The 20,523-nt window shown below is 39.4% G+C and overlaps 1 protein-coding gene across 1 annotated transcript in view; it reads right to left on the bottom strand.

Moving 5' to 3' along the window:
• Nucleotides 1-20,523, bottom strand: part of HECW2 (HECT, C2 and WW domain containing E3 ubiquitin protein ligase 2) — a gene marked incomplete at its 5' end in the record, with an annotated part of 102,849 nt that overhangs the window by 18,370 nt on the left and 63,956 nt on the right. Inside the window, 7 exons of the mRNA XM_082285485.1 lie at nucleotides 1,158-1,271; nucleotides 3,327-3,447; nucleotides 6,919-7,028; nucleotides 8,846-8,929; nucleotides 12,509-12,605; nucleotides 13,626-13,728; nucleotides 16,522-16,656. Coding sequence (XP_082141611.1) covers nucleotides 1,158-1,271; nucleotides 3,327-3,447; nucleotides 6,919-7,028; nucleotides 8,846-8,929; nucleotides 12,509-12,605; nucleotides 13,626-13,728; nucleotides 16,522-16,656 — 764 coding nt within the window. The remainder of the gene's footprint in view (nucleotides 1-1,157; nucleotides 1,272-3,326; nucleotides 3,448-6,918; nucleotides 7,029-8,845; nucleotides 8,930-12,508; nucleotides 12,606-13,625; nucleotides 13,729-16,521; nucleotides 16,657-20,523) is intronic.

Raw genomic sequence — 20,523 nt, forward strand, 5'->3', positions numbered from 1 at the left:
CCTGCATCCCCACCCTCCTCTGTCAATGCAGTATAATCTCATTGTGCACCAGCCTTGCCATTCCAGTTCTGAGTTTTTCCTCAGACAGCGTGGTGATATTATTTATATGAACAAGTCCACACTTGGCTCTCAGCTGACAACATTCTCTATTTTAAGACTTCACTGTGTCCTTATTAACACTAAGTGCTTCAGAGTGAACTTTAAACAAACAACAGGATTTAGGGGTTTTCAAAGACATATTAATTTTATCTAATCTTGTAAGAGATGTTTCTATTACAACTTTGCATTTTAAAGACTCGCACATTGCATGGCAATAGCACACACTACTGCATTCCAAGAGCTGTGCTGCAGTTTTCTGAATGTCATGGAAGAAAAGTTTGAATGTATTTACAAACACATTCATGAACCTTATCAACAACAGGCAAGTAAGCTTTAAGACCTGACAAAGGGGGTACAAATCAAGACACAAAAGCAGCAAATAGTACTTTGTTTCAGTTTCACTTGCAAAGGAAATCTAACCACATCTTGCTTCACAAAGCACATCTCACAACCTGTAACACATTAGACTTTCATTAGACACAGACTGAGTGTTCTCTGAATGTGACTTCGAAGTGTCAGGAATATTTGGGGTTTTTTTGACAACTGGCAACAGCCCAGTTGCTTTTATTTGTGATGCAGGCCCTGGCCTGGAGACGCAGTATGCACGTCCTGTAGCACTGAGGGCTTTCTGTTCCCAGTGCCTCAGACAGGAGCTAAATCAAGGACTGAGCCCATAGCCTACTCTGGAAGCACTCTCCCTCCAACAAATAGCAGCTGTCTTTTAATAAGCCCTGGAGACACAAAAGCACTGAGAGAAAAGAAACATGAATAACACAAGAAAGTTGTTTGGTTTTTAATTTGCTTTCCCAGCAACATTCTGAAACACACACCAACTATTGGGAAAATTCACATAAGCACTCACTACTTCTGCAAAGGCAGGGTATGTTACATTGCAAAATGCTCAAGAAGCCATCTTGAACAGCTGTATGTTCTAGGCTTGTGTATGTGGCATTTCCTGACTGCAGTCCTTCCTCTTTGCACTCTAGACAACAAGTTTGGTGAACCAGGAGCTGCAAGACACAGTTCTCAGACCACAGAGACTTCCCTGTTCTACTCACCCTTCTTCCCCAACGAACGTGACATAGAGTTTATTTCTCTGCAGGTCTTTTCTTGAGTAGCCCATGATCTGGTTAAAGGCATCTTCTAGCAAGTGATCTCTCCTGATGATTAATCTGAAGGGCAAAATTATTTTGAAACAGCAATTTGTGAACATGAACCACAGTTGGAAACATCTATTTACACTGCAGGATAGTAACAGGGTGACTTCAGAGATACATGTTTCTGCTGGATAATTTTATCCACATCAGGAAGCTCCTGTTAATCTTTCTCCTTCAACGCTCTACTTTAGATTTCAATAAAATGTCCCTTGTACAAAGAAAAGTAGTTTTGTTTTGTCTACCTTGGTTCTTCTTTAAATTAAAGTCTTAAGGGGAAAGGTCCTGAAGCTGGCATTTTCATTAAGTCTGAAACCCTTTTGTAAAGCTGGGCCCTTAAGTGAGTTTTACTGTGAGCAAGAATCTAATCTTTTCACTAAAAATCAATCTCATACATGGAAAAAGATAAAACCATGGAAAATCACAGTATGGTAAACCCAGAAACACACATCCCAACACTATCCTTGAGTGTGTGATGGTACAAAACATCTAGAAGTTATGACAATTTGTAAAAAAACCCCACTGAAGCATCATGTGTGAAAACACATTGTACCTTCTGAAAGAAAAATTGTGAAAGTGAGGAAGTGTCATAAAGATCTAAAATAAGAGTTGAAAGAATCCTCCTTACTTAAACATGTTATCCTCTGCCAAAAAAAGTGTGTTTAATTAGTTTCCTGAAACTTCATTGCTTTATATTCAAATACTGCCCTCTGTGTGAGGCTGTCAGACGGAAGCTGCTGCTGCAGGAAGGCAGCTGAACCCACCTCCAGCCTCCTGCAAAGCCCCTGCTGGCCCTGCAGAGCTCAGTGCCTGCACTGCGCCATCCTGCCGAGGACATGCAAGGGGAGAGCCCAGGAACTGAGCAGGTACCTGGGCAACAAGAGGACCCAGGCAGCAGTGGAGCTGTGCTGGGCCCTGCTTTGAACAGCTCAGCACTGTGTGCCTGGGAAAGCAACCCAGAGAAAACTTCCATTCACATGGAAAGCTGTTCTGCTTAAAAATCTACAGTGTGACGGCAAACAGGTCAGGGAAGAAAGGACCAGAAAAAAAAGGGTGTAAGAAATGGAACAGATCTTACAGAGAGCGAATGCTCCTCGCCAGTTATTTGCCCAAGCATCCAGGACAAAGCTTTCACAGATAAGGCTCTAACTGTTTATGATTTCATTATATTCTAGGCAGACACTGCTCAACCTTTGCCTCTTTAGACTTGTCTAAACAATATCATTTTAATCCCATTTCAGTTTTGCAAAACTTGTAACAAGTTCACATGAATGAAGTCTGAGCTTTGCACAAATTTCTGCAAAATAGGGGAAGTGACTGGCTGAAGGAAATAAAAAAAAACCACCAAAAAAAAACCAAACAGAAAACCTCCTTCTTATAATAGAGGAAATTATTAAATCATGTTCTAGTGCCTCATGGCTATGAGTTAGATAACTAGCACAAGACTTGGTAATTTACAAAATTTTGGAAGTATCTTGTGTTATATTAATCCTTAATATAACAGCACGTAATCACACGATTAGCAAATAAGTGAAGGAGGGAAGACCTCACTCCAAGCACCCTAGCATTCAGAGTGCTAAAATAAAAATATTAGCAGTTTTTTAAGGCAATCTTTAGAATTTAATAACATTTAATGTATGAATCCTCTTTACTAAAGAGGACTGTGGTATCCATAGAGGCAATGATGTACAAAAGATAAGCCTATCTAATTCTTTTTAGTAGAAAAAGATATGAGAAAATATAATTTTGTATCACTGGCGTTACTCTAATGGAAGAATTCAGATGCCTCCTGTTCTGCAGGCCTCTTCCCAAAGCTCTTTTTGGCACCATATCGTTAATACTGTCTGTACAAAAACATAGATGGAGGAAACACAGAGGTGCTCAGAACTTGCTGTATCCTCTGCTATGAATCACATGCTGGCATTAGGTCTTTTATTACAGGTTTTATATCCCCAGAAATGCCTGGGTGACCATAACATCTGCATTCCTTCTAATGGGAAGAAGCTTGTAGATGTGCAAGGCAAGACAAGCTGCCTGAAAAGAAATCCAATTCCATGAGATGCTTCAACGTACTTCAATTTCCCTGGGCCTTGTCCATATCCTTTAGTCTCCAACTTCCTGTAGAAGTTCCTCAGCTTGGCTTCAAAATCTCTTTTGTACGGAGCTGGAGCTCGGGCATTGGCACGCTGAGTACCTGCAGGGAGCAATAAGCAGAGAATGAGCAGCAGTGACATGAACTGATCAATGTCCCATCTGCTACTGGAAAGACTCCTTAATAGCAAAAGGTATGCATGGTATGTGTTTGGTTTAATCACCTTTAGAAAGAGTAAAAGCTGCATATCTTCAAATCTGCTTTGCATCCAAGATTTTTTGTTTGCTCACTTCCAATAGTATCATCTTTAAAAAGTTAATCTTAAAAGAGCAAATCCAGGTCAATGCAAAAGATGGATTAAAAAAACAGCACAAGCAACTAGAAAGACTTTACTTTTTGTTTGTCAAGTACACTTTATGTCTAACCTTTATAATAGTTCATATGATAAATGTTCTATTCTCTTCTGGTTTTAATATTATCAGGGAAAACAACTCAGGAATGAAGCATAAACAGACTGGATTCTGCATTGCCCCTGTTGACTACATCAAGAGGAAGAAGGAAAACATTTGGAAATTCCTTAGTAGAAGTTTTTCCTTGGAGAAGTAACAAGGAAGAAAAATATAGGAAGAATGGAAAGACTATCAAACATAAGTATGTGAAACTTCTAACCTGTGGCTGCAAGAAACATACACGATGGTCATCTAAGAGAATTTAATTTTGAAAAACTGTTTTTGAGGGTCCATTTCTTAAAAGCAAGGAGAGGTGAGACTTGTACACCAAAAAAAAAAAAAAAAGGAATAGCCTACAACTGCATGTACAAGTCCAGTATATACAAATTAGGTGTTTAGTCTGATCTATTCTGAAAATGACCATCATTAGAACTTCCACTGCCTCCCTGGATAAATTACTTCCACCGATTTGATTGCAAGGCAAGGTGCCAAGGAGGCAGTCAAACTCCCTCCCTGTGTGGCTTTGTAGACATCCCCCACAAAAAATTCAGAGGACATTTAAAATTTTTCATGCCCAAACTTACACATAAGTTGCCAACTACTTCTCTGCAACTAGTGGTCACCTATAATGCACTGAAAGCGCCAATGAACAGTTCAGCAGCACTTTCATGCAGAGTTCTGTCTGTTAACTCAGTTCCCTATGCGAGTTACTTTTGGCTCCCTGCACGAAACAAAGCCAATACAGAAACATTGACTGCTGCTGGGGGGGGGGCATGGGAACGTAAGGTTTTCAGTAATAAAGCACAGGAGGTGCATCCGTTCTGCGTGTGAGCAGAGAGAGGGGAAGGAGAGGGGGTGGAGCCACAAAGCCTGTGGGTCCGACGGAAAAGCCACCAGCACATCCTGCGGAAGTGGGGGCTGGAAGGAGCTGCGGAGTGTATCTCTGCAGAGATCAGAGAGAGAACGAGTGAGCTCACTAATAACACTGAGTGCCACTTAACAGGTCTTTAAAAGACCTGTCTGACCAGAAGGACACTTGGCACTTGTTCTGGGCTTGAAGTGAAGTGTGGGAGGAATAGTAAATATCATGGAATCGGCAGGGCTCCAGAAGGAACACAAAGGACCCCTCTGGAAAAACAGATCGTGGTCATTGATTCATCTGTAGTGGTTTTCCTCTATTACTGACAGCACCAAGAGGTTCTAAAGGTACCCTTACCTGAAATCTCCTGAAAACTTACAGAATCTGTAAACAGCCTTTTAACTATTGGCCTTTTCCCTCTGTTTGTTTGTTTTGCTTTGGGTCAAAGTATGTACAAAAATGCAGCCACCAGAAAAAGGCAACAAAAATATACTTTGATGTTAACCCCTGAAGGAAGTTGGGTTTTTTTGAAGGGTACCACAAAATATGAATCTGATAACACATTACTTCATGGTTCAGAAATCAGCATCATAATATTCTGTCAGCACATGACAAGTCCTCACTGCAAATCAGATGCATGTGCCAAGAAATTCCTGGGCACTTAAAGTGATTACTTCCACCTTGGGAACAAAAGATGTTAATGGAAGAGCTAAAAACCACCAGTGATGTGATAATCATATTTGATTTTCAAAGAGACTATATTCTGAAGCAGATATAAAGAGTTGCTTCATGACTATTCATCTTTCCCAAAAGAGAGTACAAGTGATTGTGACTGATCTGAACAATGGATCCTTAACATGCCACCTCGTGCAGTGCAGCACAGCCAGCTTAGCTATGAGAAAAAACAGAGCCTCCATAGAAACATGGGCTATTTACAATTTCTCATCAAAAAAGTCATTTGTGCGCCAACGCAAACATGCATGCTTGCAGACTGACAGGGAGATTCAATAGTCTCTCTATATTTTTCTATGAGACAGGAGAAAGATTACAATTTTAAGGAGAATGAGACTAAAACCATCACTGTTCATCCTCTAGTATCTGCTGCTACTGTGAGTAAACGAGAATATCACACGTTAAAGACTGAATGTATTTTGAAATTACTTTGTTGGAATGAAGCCATGCCCAGCATGCTTTGGTGCATGTACCAGTGATTAAGAAATCTTAACTCTGGAAGCCAAAACTGGTTTTATTTGTAGAAGACTGCCAGGTTTGCAGTTGGAAGTAAGATGCATACATGCAGATTTCATCATTCCCTTCTTTTCAATAAAGGGAAACAGTTATATCTAAACCATATACATTCTGAAAATATTAATAAATGTGAATATTGTATTTCACTGCTTCGCAGAATGCCATAAGATCATTAAAGTCTTCAGACAGTTTCTTCACACAGATCTTACAGAGGTCCTTTGTCCAACAGCAGGAAAAGCTACCACATGTAGCATTTAATCTGGTTCCATGAAAAGGCAAAGCCTTTTATTACTGTTGACTGGGAAAGGCCCATGACAATCACAGTTCTTTTTCTGATAAAAACTTCTTGTTGTCTGGAAATACCTAGAGTTGCTTACACCTCAAATGTTATCTATTTATTTATACTTTTGTTCTCAAGTTTGTAGAAATCCCCTTAAGCCACTTCCGATTTGCTTATCTATTGTCTTGAGGAACCTAAGCACAGCAACATCTATAAACTTGGCCTTCAAATGGAACTTGTCATATTTGCAATGATTTAGTTCTGATCAGCAACTTAGTTACAATCTAAGAGACCAGTTTCATTCCACTCTGACATGAGTATTCGGACAGCTGCAGTATGCTACGTTTTGAACTCGTGTTAAAGGATAACAAGCTGTCTTTACACAAAATTGTCCCTCACTGCCCCACATTACACTGCCATTTTAATGTACAGTTATTAGACCTATGCTTTTAATTCTCCAGGCACCAGGATGCTGGCATGAGCAGTAACTCAGTTGTTTCACATCCGTGAGAAACAAGTTTGCATATGTTTTTACAAGTCGGAACAAAATCACAACCCCTGAAGCTGTAATAGACCCAGCAAAGTATCTTGTGAGCCCACGGCAAAGGTTCAAGTTTGACAGTCAAATACAATTGTAGTTGTTGACTTTGCTCAAAAATAGGTCTAACTCTTTGTCTTATCAAGTATGAGAAGTGGTTTCATGAAGCCCCTGCAGCAGCTTTGCCTGAGCTACTTACCTGGAGAGTTCTGAGGCGAAGACACCGGCGAGCCTCTCGGGGACTGGCAATAACTAGGATGAAGTAAGGCATGTGGCGGCACATATGACATTATTTCCTCCTCAAACAAGCTGGCAAAAAGGAGCAAAGAAGAAAGAACATGTTTATTTGAATAAATGGCAGTTTTCACCTTCTAGGGATAACGCTCTAGTTATTAACCTGCTCTTTGGTAGTCACTCACCTATTTCCACTATACATACCTGGAGTGCTACAAAACATTTTACTGCCATTTCCTCAAGCATATTTTGAAAGCAGTGGAAAGCAGTAACTGCTACTTTTGTGGGACATTGCTATACATAATTGGGTATTTGTTCTCAACTGTGTTAAAACACAGTTAATCAGCCTTGAAAATTCATGGGCTGCCCTCTTTTTTGGTTTTTTTTGTATTCTCATTACAAAGGGGTCAATAACCTTATTCAGAAACATTCTAAACCTCCAGGATTAAGAATCACATCTGAACTTGTTAAGTGTATTGAATGGTAAGCTTGTTGGCATGACATTTTATGTTTAATGACACTCCTGCTGAAACAGGTATCACATCTAGCCTGTTCCCAGCTGAGTTACTTCATGCCTCATCTATTACTGATACACAACTTTTTAGGTGACAAAAACCCAAACATTTTGCAGCCTAATCACTGCATCTGTGTGTGTATGCACACATATATATATTAAAATTTCAGTCTTTTCCCAAATTTGACACAAGCAAATCAAAAAAAGGGACAGAATATCTAATATCAGAATGGATCTGGTATCAAAAGGTATGTTGAATGTGAAACACAACACAAATAAACTGCTGAGATAACATGTAAAAATTATTTTCAAAAATTGAGCTATAGAAAGAATTGCAAGCCAATCTTTTACTGTCCAAAGCAATGAAAACAATATTCAAGTAAAAGATGTTTCTTACTAGGTCTGTTCACCAAACAAATATCTAGAAATTCTTTTTACCTGGATTTTTTTTTTTTTAATGGATCCTTTCTGACAGTTCTTTTTACATTCATGGCCATATGATGTTTTCCTCCAAGTTACACATAGAAATCTTAAGAGGTTTTAAAGAAACAATATTTATATTTTAAAAGGCCCAAACACTGGTTTAAAATGAGATTTTTTTATAGCTGTAATTAATGTGGAGATTTAGGGACCAGAAAGGATCATCATTATGCAACCTGGTCTCAAAATACAACTACTAATGCCAATTCTATTTCACTAGATTCAATTTTAAAGGTACCCGTGAATTTCTTGATGCTCTTTTACAGTGAATGAGAATACAGCATCAAGATTAAAGGGTTTAATTTTAGCAAAAAATCTGCCTGGCTTTTGGAGTTCATTAAATGAAAACTGGTAAAGAAGCAGCTTCCCATTTCTTGAAGTCTGTAAGAATATTTTCTTTATTAAAGGGGACAATGCTTGACAGCACAGTGAAGAGGAAAGTGAGACATTAAGTAATCTAAAGACCTCTCAAGTATGTGCCTTTATAAACAGGCACTTCCCAAAGCACAGAACTAAACAGATGCATTCTAAAAGTAGCACAAGGCACATTCTTGAAGAAAGGTCTGAGCTGTACCACCTTTCTAAGCATCAGGGCTGGATGCAACAGGACAATTAAAGGCAGTCTGGGCACACCTGTATAAATCACAAGCAGAGTGCTCTTGCACTTGCCTTTCGTATTGCATCCTCCTATGAAAAAGTGTCACCTCCAACTACCATCTGGAAACTGAACATGATGAAAATAAAATCTGAGCCTTGAGTTGTAGCTCACCCAGCTGCAAGTCCCAGGAGTGAAGGGGAAATGATGGGGTGACACCATCAGCACACACTGCTCCCTGCAAGGCTCCTGAGCAGCTGCCACAGCATGTTCCACACGTGCATGGGCAGCAGCAGTGCCTACCTGAGTAACATGACAAGGTCCGCATCACTGGATAAACGCACCAGCCCGGGTGTTCCCTCTGTCCGGATGAACTGGATCTTCTCCCTGTGTAAGCAAAAAAAGCCTTTCCAAATACCTTTTGCAAATAAGACATCAATGTGTACCACAGCAACAAGCAAAAGTACAGAGTATATCAAAAACCTCTGGGTTATGCTTTTCCCTACTTTTTTTCCCTGCCACACCATGTCCATGTGAGCAGTAAAATATTACAACCAAAAGGTTCAATTTTTCTGAGGAACAATTCTCCGGTTGCCCTCATTTCTTCAATGCTCATGCAGGTAGTACAGTCACCCAAGCAGTAAAAAAAAATTCAACAAAAAAAAAAAAAAGAAAAATCAATCTCTCAAGTTCACGCTACCTGTGACTCTGAATTCAAAGTAGAAGGCTGAGACCTGTGGAAGGACATTCCTACTGTAAAAGTGAACTGTTAAAGAGGCACTGTCTCTTCTGAATCTCTATAAATGCAAGCCATACTTTACAATGCATACTTGCGATTTTAAAGGCAGAGTTTTCGTACCACACTGCACTTAAGATATCATCCCAAAAAAACCCCTGTATTACCTCTCCCCTCTATTTCACCCAAGCACACATCCTTTCTCCTAGCCCCAGTCTGGTCACTGTCGTGGAATCTCTGCCTCCTAAATTCTGAGCATGGTAACACACAGAATTTTAGGATCTGTACTGAATACAATTTCTTAGACTCCTGTTCTTTTTCTATGCAGAGCTTTTCCCTGCATTCTGAAATATGAGTACATCCTTCATACTTTCTCTTTATCAGTATGATAATACAGTAGAGATAAATTCTCATTTGGCTTTACACTTCTGGAGAAAAAGAAAACAAAACCCAAACCCATGTAGTAAAACCTATCCCAAATATGGAGGAGAAAACCCACAAGCAAACAGAAAAGTAAAGATCTCTGTATAAGAACAACAGCATTGGCTCAGCTCAGGAGTCCATCTACCCCACATCCTATTACCAGCGGTGACAAGAAGGTCATAAACATTCCTTGCAATTGGCAGGACAGGGACATCTGGACAGTTCCAGAGCCACTCCACTTTACATCAGTGCCCAAATGGCAAGGTTGGAGGAAATAAATGGTGGATTACAAAATATACCTTAGCACTTAGTTGGCAGCAACACCAGAAACCAGAAGGACATTTTCTGGGTTAGCTAATATATGCAGCCTTCCAAATGAATGCAATGCATGACTTCCTGGGGTTACCAGTGAGAGTTGTGATTTGAGTGATATTTTTTTAATATATATGCCTTTTGTCTTCCGTTAAGACATTAATTATATTTAATGTGTAACAGGTGCCTTTGCCTGGAGCCTTTTACATTATTTAGCAGCCTCTCAGTTTTACCTGCAGTGGCTTGGATGAAGATTTAATCTTGGCAACATGCCTAATAAGGATATGATAAGTATAATATTCTCACTCCACCACTGAAACCCTTGAATAACAATTTTCTACATGTAGTATATTTTCATTTTATATTTTAATAGGCTCTCAACTTCTTATCTCTTCTTTCTTTAAGGGAACAAGAAATTATTTTAGACAGTAAATGTCAAAGATCTTTTCAAATTATCTTTGTCCTCTGGCATTGATTTTCCTCCTCACCTATGGAATAATTACAATAATATTAATAATAATATTTAATATCATTATCATTCCACTTCAACTGCACTGAGGTCCTCAAAGGAACAGGTTACTGGTAGTTGTACTAATCACTATACCAAAAAAAAAAAAAAAAAAGTACACAAATAATTCATACTGCAGGATTTCAGTTAGGTCTTACTTTATCAAGTGCTAACAGCAATGTCCATGGAGTATCTTAGTCTCACTATATGTCAAACAGACATGGATGCCAATAATTTGATAAATCAGGGTCTTCAAAGACTAACAGGAAAAATAAAGCTGGCATCTTCATAAAAATGTATGAAATCTTACTGAGACATCAGCTGTAGAAGGATATAGGAGAGGTATAATGGAAGATAATTTACCTTAATCAAATTACTAACTTCAAATACTAAAATTAGAATGGAACCATTCAACTTACAGAATGGTTTTTCTGACCAATCCCATTCAATTTAAAAATAAAACTATGTTCATTAAAACCCTCGATCATTCTGCTGAAGCAAGCCAGTTAAGGCATATATCTTCAGTCTCCTTCCAAAGTAAACGTACAGAAGGTCATATAATCTCAAGTAAATGAGGAGGTACAGAAAACAGAATCTTTTATCCTCTGATCATCCATTTTTAATCTGAAACCCATATTTTCTTGAGAAAGTCTGAGTTTGTGGGAAACTATGAATCTGTAATCAGGAAGCAAGGTTCTACTAGAAGCAGAACTGGGGAATGCCAACAAGTCTTGTGAGCAATTTGAACTCTAATTTATTAAAAAACCCCACAACACACATGAAGAAAATGACACTGATTGCTGTCAGACTAAAGGAAATCAAGCACCTTGGGAAAAAGATTATGAAGCAGTAAAACTACAAGCAATCAGAAATTGTTTGTATACTACTGCCCAGCAGATTTCAAATCAAAGCTGGTGGGACAAACTTGCCTACAGTGATATGGGTACAACATAGGAACTGTTTTGACATGCTGTGAACTGTAGATTTCTGTTTCCCTTTCTCTGTATTTTCTAGAGAGCATGTATTCTGCTAGCATGTTGTTTCAGGTTTGTCAGCCAGGATGTCTTTAGAGGGTAAACCACACCTTTAACACGGAAGTCACATCACAAAACTTGTTATACTACACATGGGGAAACTGCAAAACAGGGCAGCTTGTTGAATTTTGGGAACTTGCAGGACATGGAGGAAAAGAGATCATCAGTAAGTAACACAGAAGGGAAAAAAACTGAGTATCAGTGCTGGCTGCCATGCCAGCCAGTGTGGGTAGGCCTCTGGAACACAGCACTGCACAGGAGAGACTGCCAACAACCAAACCAGCATTTTTTTAAATTTAGTGTCCAAGGAAGGATAGATACATTCGTTTCAGTCCTGGTCACTACTATCCAAGTTGCCAGTGATTCCATTTCCAAGTCTAAACATATGAGGGAGTTGCAACAACCACACAACAATCAAAGATCATCCCTCCTCAGATCTTGTTGCACTATGCAAAAATCTGTAGATATCCCATTTTGTAAATTTTGGAGAGCCACCAAAAATTTGGATCAATGTAAGATTACCTTCAGATGTCATGAGGTCAGGACAGCCTTTCTGTAAATGTGCTTTGTGAAGATAAGGACAAACCCAAATGCCACTCTGCCTCATGCTCCCAGCTGTACACATACCCAAATGAATGGGCACATTTGCTGTGCCATCCAGCTGCCTTGGCACATTTGGAAGACATCAGCAAATCTCTTATGCCAGTTGTTCCAAACATTCTCTTGTAGGTATTTTTATTTGATAATAATACATTACCTCTGTTCTCCTCAGCCTTGTTACAGGCTGTTACGCAGAAATACAGTACACAACTATTTCCCACAGCTTTATGAATATGTTTGAATACACCAGAAGTTTACAATCTATGTTCCACTGTTAATTTTAATGAAAGTAACTAATTGTAATTAGCATTTTGTACTGAAATGGGAATAGCAAACTTCACTAATTTTCTTACCTGAGTGAATGATTCCTGGTAAGATCTGGTTGACGCTCTTGTAGAATTTCAAAGATATTGGGCTGCCGCAAAAATGCAACTATCTTGTCATTGTAAGCTGAAAACATCAACAAAAATATCATGCTGAAACAAGGACATACCAAAACAAAGGATGTCATTCCTTCTGAGTCTTCAACAATAATGACATACTTCACAGTTTTAAGTTTAGAAGTATTGGGTTAATACTTTTGTATGTAAGACTACCAATTCTACTGTCATTTAAGGAACACACTTTTTGAATATGAACCAAATCTCATTGTGACATATCCTTTCCACTGCTAACAGCTATAATTCTGTTAGCAATTTCTGTTATATTTTAGCATTCACACTCTTAGTTAAGGCCAAACCAGAATATTTATTGCTAGAATAAAGTTGCAGGAACCTTGGTCTTCACTGCACTGAAATCTATTCTCAAACATTAAGCAGCCATCGGAAACACCCGTATCAAATCCTCACTAATGGCTGAGCCTGCAAAGCATGCACATCATGTCCATGGCAAGGGGGAGGATTTAAATGGGCAGAGGTTTTCAAGTAAACATGCCACAGTACAAAGAGCCAGTTACAGTCAATGGGATTAATTTATCTTGATTTAGCACAATGTGACAGCTGTTGGATTTAATAAGCTCAATTCTGTACGTGGTGGCACAGAAGTCAGTAAGTCTGTGTGTATGTAACTGAGAACCGAAGTTAAGCTAATGACTAATTCTGATTAACACTTTCTGTAATCCTGCCAAAATAGATGCTCAAAAGTTGTGAGGGGAAAAAAAAGCAAAGGTAAAAATCACTGGGAATACATGGAGTCCAGTTTAGGCCCCATCTGACTCTCTGGCTTCAGTTCATTGTGAGAGCACACAGAGTAAGTGAGCTTGGGAGGTAGAACACATCTGTTATTTGGTTATGCACACTTCCAGCCCTGAAGGTTCCATGTGAACAGTGGGGAAATGCTGATGGACAGAAGGATCATAACAAATGGTAACTTCTACCCATCCCAAGCAAATGGAAACCCCAGCAATGCACACTGCCATGACCCCCTCAGTGATGGAGAACTCCTCTGAGCAAAGGCTGGATGCTGACATACCCACTGGAACCACATCCTGGTACTGAGCTCTGCTGACTGTGTTAAATGTGCTGGATGGTCTTGGCAAAACTGGGGGTCCTGAATGACGGGAGTCCTCTCCAACCTGAAAACGTGCAAGTAACCACAGTGAGTGTCTCTGTGCCAGCACATGCACTCAGCTACAAAACAGTGAGAATTTATATGGCTTAAAACCAAGCACGTATGTCAAGGATTTGCTTGATCACTATCCCCAGTAACCACTGCAGCAGGAAGCAGCTGTGCTGTTAGGACAGGTACTAGTAAAACATTATTTAGCATACTGGGCCCATTAAAAGGACGAATCAAAACTGATGCAAAATTTACATCTGTTTTTAAATAGTCCCATTTGGAAAAGATACCAAAAAAAAAACTGGGGTCCCTTCAGGGGGTCTTTTGTAATTCGTGGACATCTTTGTCTATACAAAACATTCTGAAACCAAACTCTGCTCCTTCATTAGCACCTCTATTACCTCTGTGCATAAATGGAGTTTCCCTAAATTTGAAGTGGAAACAAGTTTGTGGCTGAACCTCAAAGGAGAATAAAGAAGTGAGTTCACATTCAGGCAAGGCAAACAAGCTCAAAATTGGTAAAAACCATGGCTCCTAGAATCATTCAGAAACACTGTTCTGGTTTTTTTTCATATTCACCTTCTAGTCTTAAAAAAAGTTGCATGTGAACAATTTTTAGGGTAGAACCACAATATAAATTTTTTCTTAGAGGCATTTGTTATGTCAGGGCAACTGCTGCAGTTTCCTGCGTGATGAGGTTTCAGTCATTTCTCAGTATTCAGTATTTTAGCTCTACAGAACATTTGGTCAACCTCATTTTCTTCCTGCTGGACCTCTTTGTTTACTTCCCAGTTTATCTGCCTACATGTAATGGTTAGCATTTTAACTGCACTCCCAAACTTCAAAGATCTCTAAAAGATCAAATAATTATAAAAGGTTGCTTTTAAATCCAATCTCTGAAATCACAAAGCAGCAAAAGTCACAAGATATCTCCCAAGACCTTTGTGCTCTCTGGTAATACTCTTTCAGAAAAATGAAGAATTATTTCCTGTTAGGCAATGTGCTGGAAAAGGAATGCCATTATTATTAGCTCCAGCTTCACACTGCAGTTCAGCTTCAGCTAAAAAGGCATTCCTTACACTGGTTCATGTTTGCTTTAGAGCATCTCCCTGTAAAAACTGGGTCAGTGACTTCAAAACATCAAAGTTCATGGCAAGTCAAAGCCAAAGAAAGTATTTTGGTAATTTCTTTTCATTAAGTATTCATCTTTTGCTGTAACGTACAGTTCCTTTATGCAATAGCTTAAAAATGGGAAAGAAATGCAAATATGCAATATTCAATACATAAGCCCTAAAGTGCAGAGGAAAAACTGGTGTTCAGGTTCATACATTTGCATACAAAAATCATGGCATCATTAATCCCAGAATGGGAATACTGTATTGAATTTCTATGCTTGAGATTCCTAGCTGGAATTATACCTCAATTCAAGTTACAATTGTAACAATATCAAGGAAACACTTCTAAAATTGCACGTAGAAACATGGTTTAAGGAATTCCATGTATCTAGATGGAGTGGGAAATTTTGACAGGTAACCAGCACTATGTATATGCAATATATTTGATCATTTCTTGTTGGATAAACTATACTTATTTTGCAGCATTGACAGCTTCAGCAGCATGGTTGGCACAAATACCTGTTTTAAGTGCAGAGCTACTGGATGCTGCTTAAAGAAAGATAATTTGGGTGCATATTGAGTCAGGTTAAGAAAAAAAAAAAATTTCTGCTCTGTTACAAATCAATCACAACAGAAATACTTGCTTTACCCAATTCAAGATCTAAATAGCTATATGAAAGCACTTCTAGCTTCCTTCCTTGCCCGATACATGACATCACCAAATTGATGGAAAATGCTATTTAAAACCATTTGCAAAATGTATCTGACATTGGAGGGGGCTGACTAAACCGTGTTAACACAGGATATGATAAGATACACAGCCAGTGCTGTGGCACTCACCCACTGCAGCTCAGCGGAAGCCCTGCTAGAGAAGTGGCAGACAAAATTCATGTCTGCTCTAAAACAGAGGTCTGGCAGACGTTCATCTGCCACAAGACTGAGCTATAAAAAGGATAAATCAGAGCATTTCTCTTGCTATTCTAAACTGTATTATCTTTAATTCCTGGCATGGAATAGCCATCTCCTGAAAAGACAATATACAGCCAACAGTATGGAGGTTTTAAAATAAAGTACAACTGAAGTCCAAGTCACTGCACATACACAAGGTTACAAGTATAAAGAAGTGACAACAATAATATGGAGACAGCCAGTGAAAACAGTGCACAGTGACATATCAACAAAATAGTATTTTCCATGTATCTCTGATCAGAAAGTAGAGATGAAATACATATGCAAAGGCACATAGCAGTCTGATAAACCTGTATGTGGTAAGATTTTTTTATTCTTAATGGTAAGGTTGCAGAACTAGGTGTACAGTCACACATGCATCTTTTCCCCCTTTTATTTGTCACAGTTATATATCAACACACTCAGCAGACACCATGTGAGACAACAATACACATTTTGTCCATGAAGGAGTGGATACAGGAGCTGGTAATCTGTAATCAGATGCTCTCCTGTGGTTAAGTGGGGTTACTGCAAATTCAAAGTAAGAGAAACTCATGTTTGATATTTTTCCTCTGAATTCACACATTTTTAAAGCAACAACGGCTAGCAGAAAAAATAATAAATCGTTATGGATAACTGCTGCCCACTTACAGAAGAGTCATGCTCCTCACAACACGGAATGATGTGAAAGAGGATGATGTTAACTAAGGAGGTGTTTGTGAGGACGAGGCACAGACCCCACTCACCTCCCCAGCGCTGTGGCTGCGCTGCCGAGTCAGGTGCTGCCGATGGACCAACGCGCTGGTGGGCCTGCTGCTCTGCAAGGGCAGCCGCGGGTCGATGAACGTCGTGGTGCGCGAATTGTGGTCGACAAAGAAAGCCTGCAGAAGGAGAAACAAGGCAGAATTTACGGCCAATCCTTGTTTTTTTAAATTATGTCTGAGGTTAATGCCTATTGGGGATGTAGGTTTCATTCAATCAGGTGGGGCTGTGGAAAATCTGTTACTGTGGCTTGCATTTCCCTTCCGCAGAAGGAGGATAACACTTTTCCATCCCACTGAAGGGATGAGTTGTTTAATGCCTTACTTTGTTCATGTCTATAAAGTCCTTTGAAATTCTCATCTGACAAGCATCAGGAGTGGGAAGCTTTATTATGACTGTCAAGAAGAGAAGACTTGAATATTTAATAAAAGTAATCCTGGTATATTGTCCTTTTCATTCGCCTATAAGCATCTAAAAAGGTGTCATTAAGTGGCAAACCCATTCCCTTTTGTGAAGTATTTACCATATAATTATGAACACAATTGGCTGTGTATATGTCAAGTGTATTCTTGCATCCAGTGATGAACTATGATTACAGGCCAACAGGCATTTCTGCCATATTCCTGATACAACTATTCCAAGTTCACTGACCTGTTCTTCTAAAAACCAAAACAAAATGCAAAAAAAAAAAAAAAAACCCAAAGCACCACCCCAAACAAAAAAAAGACCTCTCAAAACCAAAAAGAAAGGTCAGCCAAGAACACAAAGATGATGGCACCGAAAGTATTTAAAACAGGCAATTGATGAGAACAACCACATATTGGCCAGTCAACCATTTGCTGAAAACAAGGTCACAGAAACATGTATCCTGGAAAATGAAAACCTCCTACAATTCTATCCAATTTGAACCAAAAAGTTTTCTAAGCCCTGAAATTTAAACTTTTTGCAGCATCAGTGTTGTACTTGGAAACCAGCACTGTTGCATTTCACCACACTCTGTGTTTTCTGTCACAATACTGGAAACATGTGGAAGTGGCAAAAAAAGGTCTCTGTTTTGAGCAGGAGAATTACAGGAAAGTGACATCTGAGGAATCAAAGAATCTGGACCAGCAGAGAGGTCGTTAGGGACTGCAGGAGCCATTTCTGTGTTTGGCTACCAATGAGGTACTTTGACCACAGTTTCACAAACAATTTAGTCCTGTGGTGTCAGCAAAAGAAACATTCTCATCTTTCCTCCTCTTGACCACTTGTTTCATCCCCTGGGTGCCCTTCCTGCCTTGTGCTGGCACAAGTGTTTGTGTAGCCATGCAGTGAACCCATTAGGGGAGCTGGTCCAGGCTAAAATTACTCTTTTAGCCCCTCTCCCTGCTGGCTCCTCTAACCTCGGTCAGCTCACCAGAGATGAGAGGAGAGCAGAATCACTCTTCTGGCAGCAACATCAGCTTCTAGTATTCATGGAATCATTGTTTCAGACTGCTTGGGAAAACCAGACCAGAGAAAATGCAATTCTTCTGACTGCTCTGAAGGTAGGAAGACAAACCAGTGTGTCATGCTATACAGCAACTAAATGTCATTATGGATTGTGATGGGAGAAAATGTTCATACTTCCATTTCCCAAGGAAGGAGAAGCATATGGAGAGACACCACAGCTGCAAAACCCTGAAAGTGCTCCAAAAAAGAGCACCAAGCCCCCTACAGCCCCAACGGCAATCACCTGTACCTGTAGCCTCTGCCTACAAGGAAGGAATCCCATCACCTGAGCAGTAAGGAAGAACTCTGTTCTGCCCATCTGACATAGTCACAGATATGCAAGTGAAACTGTTTCACAGTTCAAACACTATAAATTATATTTGATAAATGAAATTTTAATTGCTACTTCTCAGCCTGATGCAGAACTTGTTTACCTTGACAAACAATGATGCCACCTGCAGTACAAGTATACAGATCAGAGAATATGAAACCAGTGAGAAAGCAGAATGAAAACCATCATGGCATTTATATTTGGGGCCTAGAAGATGACTGGAAGAGACTGCTGGAACACAGCCAGTCTTTCTGAAAATTTTGCTCCTGATTGATAAGATCTAGTTACTTTACTAGCAAGTGGTTCGTATAGGGTTTTTTTAATATCCTTCTATCTATTTTGTCTAGTCTGTGTACATTTATAAGATGTAAAGCACTTTCAGCAAAACACGGGTTGATTTCATTAAGTCAACACCATATTGTAAATCACTTACTAAAAAAATCCTGATTCAATATAGGAGGTAGTACCACCTAGAGCTGCACCACTCAGTTCTGAGTTAACGCAGCACTCTAGTATTGCACGCAGTGTTCCAAAGCATTCTATTTCAGTAATAACTCTGTTTAGACATGAAGATAAAGACAATCATATCTTATTAAATATGAATGTTTGCAGGCCAGCTCATAGTAGCCTACTTTAAAACAAAGCATAAATTAGCACTTTGAAGCTTTGGTGAAGATAACCATTGAAGCTTCAATGCTTTGGGCTAATCTGGACACTGGCACACAGCTCAAAATACAGTGTGGTTCACAGTCTCCTTTCAAAAAAATTCCTCGCATAACTCCTGCCTAGCTATAAATCCATAAATCTACAATGCTTGAAGAGACTGACATAAAATAGGTAGTGCCAAAACTATATTTAGCCCATTAAACATGAATAGTTGCCCCAATTATTCTTCCAGTTAAAATCTATGAATCTTGCTAAATTACTTTTTTTTCCTATTGAAGACTTCAGTAATCAATTATGGTTTCATTAATTGTAAAGAGAAAAAACAAAAATGTCCTCTAATAACTTCCTATGTATTTGCACATCTTGCAGAGAACTAACTAAAAAGTACATACACTTGCATCTGGCTTTAAAATATGGACATGTGCTTACACACACTGCACAAATGCACTTATCTGTATGATGTCTGTGTGTATGTACATGGACAGAGCAAGGCAGAATCTCAAAGTTCAGCTCAGGGGCCTATTTAGCCTATTATGATGCTTCATCCTACCACATTTTCCAATGGCCTTCTGCTTCCCTGTAGTCAGTGACTGATGAAGGATCACCTGTAATGCCCATCAGAAACTACATTCTAGTCACACCTGACCTTTTAGGGAGGACTGCATGATGTTATGTCCTGTAGGGGATACACAGAGGAGCCAAAGAGGAGTGGGCAACTGGGCTTCGCTGTGCAACTCTGGAGGGAGTTTGGAGGTGGGCAGTCTCCAGCTGACCTTGGAAGATACCCCACAAAGAGGACAAGCAAACAGCACCACACTGCCATGGGGGAGTGAAAACATCACTACTCAGCATCGCAGCAGGGCCAGAACGATCGCTGTGCCTCGTGAGCAAGAGCACCAAGCTCTCACTGTGATATACTTGAAGAAATAAAGGAAAACCTCTTCTCAGCAAGGAAGGGTAGTTAAGGAAAGGAAACAATTATATATTGTGTTATGGCTAATTTCTACTTGCTTCTCTTTAATAAAGGCAGGTCCAGTTTCAGTTTGGTCTCCCCAAGCACTGGTCTTGCCATGTACTGGCCCTGATCTCTCTCAAGTGCTGAAAAGGCTTTTCCACTGGCCACAAGTGGCACTTGTGACAAAGACAATTCAACATAATGAAAATTAGTAATACTAAGACTAATTCAAAATGAAGAAATCCCAGTAGGAATTTATTCAGTGCTTCCTCTTCCTGTGGTAGCATTGCTGTTACCAAATACCACATCAGAAATCCAAAGGTCTAATTCTCTCTATGGAACACATATTAAAGAAAACTGAAAATTGCCCTATTCTTCAGGAGAAAACTGGCCTCTGAAGAACTGAACAGAACAAGAATGACTTAAAACAGAAAACAGTGAGGCAAAGAACAACGTTAGTAGAATTGCACATTCCTAATTGTGTGTCTAATGAAAAAACAAAGTGCTTTTCGGAGTTAAAAAAATCTAGAAAACAACCCTCAGGCACTTCCACCCTTCAGTTTA

The sequence above is a fragment of the Coloeus monedula genome, assembly GCF_965178545.1.
Source record: "Coloeus monedula genome assembly, chromosome: 7".
Classification (NCBI taxonomy): domain Eukaryota; kingdom Metazoa; phylum Chordata; class Aves; order Passeriformes; family Corvidae; genus Coloeus; species Coloeus monedula.